The 2,797-nt window shown below is 36.6% G+C and overlaps 1 protein-coding gene across 1 annotated transcript in view; it reads right to left on the bottom strand.

Moving 5' to 3' along the window:
* LOC109820468 (AP-2 complex subunit mu) overlaps positions 1 to 2,797 on the bottom strand; it is a 7,792-nt gene that overhangs the window by 341 nt on the left and 4,654 nt on the right. The window contains 5 exon segments of the mRNA XM_020386616.1: positions 1 to 4; positions 48 to 98; positions 857 to 971; positions 1,343 to 1,485; positions 1,580 to 1,664. The exon segment at positions 1 to 4 is cut by the window's left edge and continues 341 nt beyond it. Of these exon segments, the coding sequence (XP_020242205.1) occupies positions 1 to 4; positions 48 to 98; positions 857 to 971; positions 1,343 to 1,485; positions 1,580 to 1,664 (398 nt within the window).

Below are 2,797 nucleotides of genomic sequence, written 5' to 3' on the forward strand. Positions count from 1 at the left end.
CAGCCTATTTGGGATAGAGGTTTGCTGCATTCTTCATAAATTCAAACTTTTACCTTGAGAAATCGCACTCGTAGACCTGATGCAGTAAACATTGGAACCTGCAAAAAGTGATCATTTAATCAGCCCGGACAGTTAGCTAGCATTATGAGAAAAAATGCAACAAGAAGAAGAAGAAGAAGAAGAAGAAGAACTGGTACAAATTTCTGATGTGCCTCAAAATGCAAGATAGATGAAAAGCGATCCATTAAAATGTAGGCCATCCATGTAAAGCACTTAATTCACAATGATTGAACCAAGGTTCACAAAGGATGAGGTTAACCCAAAATCTTTGTGACACTGAAGAGTTCAAGTTAGACTCAATCTCCAAAGGAGCTGTATTTATGTTTTTGTTCCAGAAGCATTTAAGCTTCAAATTTCATAATATACTAGTCTAAGAGAGGAATAGCTAAGAGGAATAACTAAGAGGGAGGGATCGGAAATAACTAAGATAACAAAACGTGCCTTTCTCAAGAGGACAAATTTTCATACACATTGCTAAAGTACAGAATGGCAAGAACATTGAGAAAACGCAAAAAATCATCAATAAAATATAGAATGCTTATGAGGCGATAGAGGGAACTTGTAATTAAAAACTTTAATACGATCATATGGCACAAGGAGGTTAAGAACTTTAATAAAAATTGACTTCGTTTGAAGTCATCTGCTGGTTATACGATGATCAAATTTTAAAAATGATGCAATTTTTTGAACATAACAAGGAGCAAGTCTCACAGAAAAATGCCATCTTACAACAACATGCTTCTTTATCAGGTAAAACTCAGAATGCAACATTTAGCACAATATGAACAACTCAAACCTGAAATTCCATTTGAATAGGGGGCCGAGTCCAAGATTTCTTTTCTCCCATCGTAGAAATCAACTCAATTTCTGCACTCATTGTTGGCTCTGTTTGCCCAGGAAATTTCCTTATCCTGCAAGCAGAAGCATAATTAAATGGTCCTAGTAAATTGCACAACAGTTTCAAATGAACATTCAGCGACATTTTGTTCAAATTGTAGATGTTCAATAGGCAATGGTTGCAGAAAATGACCCTGAACAAAGAATCTCCAACATCTCTCCCCAGATGGAAGGGGAAAAAACCATGGAATGACTAGGAAATTATAAACTTTCAAGTATGCCGCAGAAGAAATGTCATTATGCTTAAGCAAATGAGGGTCAATTTACACAAATGCAGCTGACTCAAAAATAAAATGTGAACAAGGCTTTGATATCGTGGAAGTGGATGGCAAGATTCACACAACCCTGTAATCAGAAAGAAACGAGGAGAAGTAACAGGACTTACTTCCAGACAATACAATCAATAGCAGCATTATATTTGGCTTTGCCTGATGTCACTTGGAAACTTGTCTTTGCTGTTTGTTTTGGTACTGGAACCTTCACCACAACTCCCAGTGCAAACATTTTAGCACCAAAGACGCTCTTTACCTGTAAAGTAACACAGTAAGATCAAATTGAAAATATAAGTAGAGAAACTGGTATCAACTGAAGAAGAAATTAGTTCTTAGCAAAATATACAAACCTTAACATTTACTTCCATGCGCGTCCTACCCAATTCCTTAATTGTTGGCAGTACTGGAGAATTCATGTATTGTTACATGATATACCTAGCTTTTTGTATTATATAGAAGAGTAACAGAGAATGCACCTAAGGCATTAATTAACATCTATACATCAAATTTGCTACATGATATACCTAGCTTTTCTGTATTGTAATTAACGTCAATACATCAGTTAGGATGTCCAGGTTCTTACACATCAAAAAACCAGAATATCCACATGGATTTTGCTCTTGAAACTAGGCACTAATCAACAGGGTTACTTAACAACATTTCATCAAAAGCCACGAGGACTAGGTGAAAAGTAGGTATAAAAGCCCGTAAGTTAAGTAAATAATCCGTATAGCAGCAGTATGCTAGCAAGTTATATAGTATAGATGATGTAAGTAACTTTAAGATTAATGTATCTAGTTTTTTTGAGGGAAAAGCTGCGGGAAGACAATCCGCTAACCACGCCTGCTGTGGTGGTAGAAGTATCAGGAAGGGTGACATCCTTGGAAGTCTTCAACTAATATGTCGTAGTAAAAACCATGTCAAGATAGATGTAACAGTTTTAAGTAAGAGCGAGGATCATTAAGTACTACTGAATAATATGCAAAGGAACACAGAAGAAAAGAAAGTCTAGTTAGGTAAAAATGAGCCAACAAAAAGTTCGAAATGAAGATAAGGAGAACAAAAACAATATTGGAATAGGTAAGAAGGATTGGCAAGGATTGATAATTAAACCCAAATAGTTGACTGAAGCTGATGGTGATTTTTAGAGGGGGGGTGCACGCGTGCAGGATAGTGGGTATAAAGTGTTGGCTCACTTGGGTAAAAATGAGCAAATAAAACATGTGTAGTGGTGAGACCTGCCCTTAATATTTGACTAGTAGGGAGGACCTGCACTCGCCTATCCTAAGTAGATCATTTAGCAAAACAATTTGTCAGCTCATACTTTTTTGTGTGTGATGTGCGCCCACACCTGTGTATATATGTGTAATTGTGTGTGTGTGAGAGAGAGATCCTTATATATAATATAGGATACTAGATATGAGTGCCACCTCAGCCAACAAAATGAGCTACAAAGAGATAGGTGGTGAAGTTCATACCTTTCGATGTGACTAGAAGGGTGGGTCTTACCATTAGTGTATCACTTGGTAGCTCATTTAGCAAAATAAGTTATCTCATACTCAATACCC

Source organism: Asparagus officinalis, chromosome 8, assembly GCF_001876935.1.
Source record: "Asparagus officinalis chromosome 8, Aspof.V1, whole genome shotgun sequence".
In the NCBI taxonomy this organism is placed as follows: Eukaryota; Viridiplantae; Streptophyta; class Magnoliopsida; order Asparagales; family Asparagaceae; genus Asparagus; species Asparagus officinalis.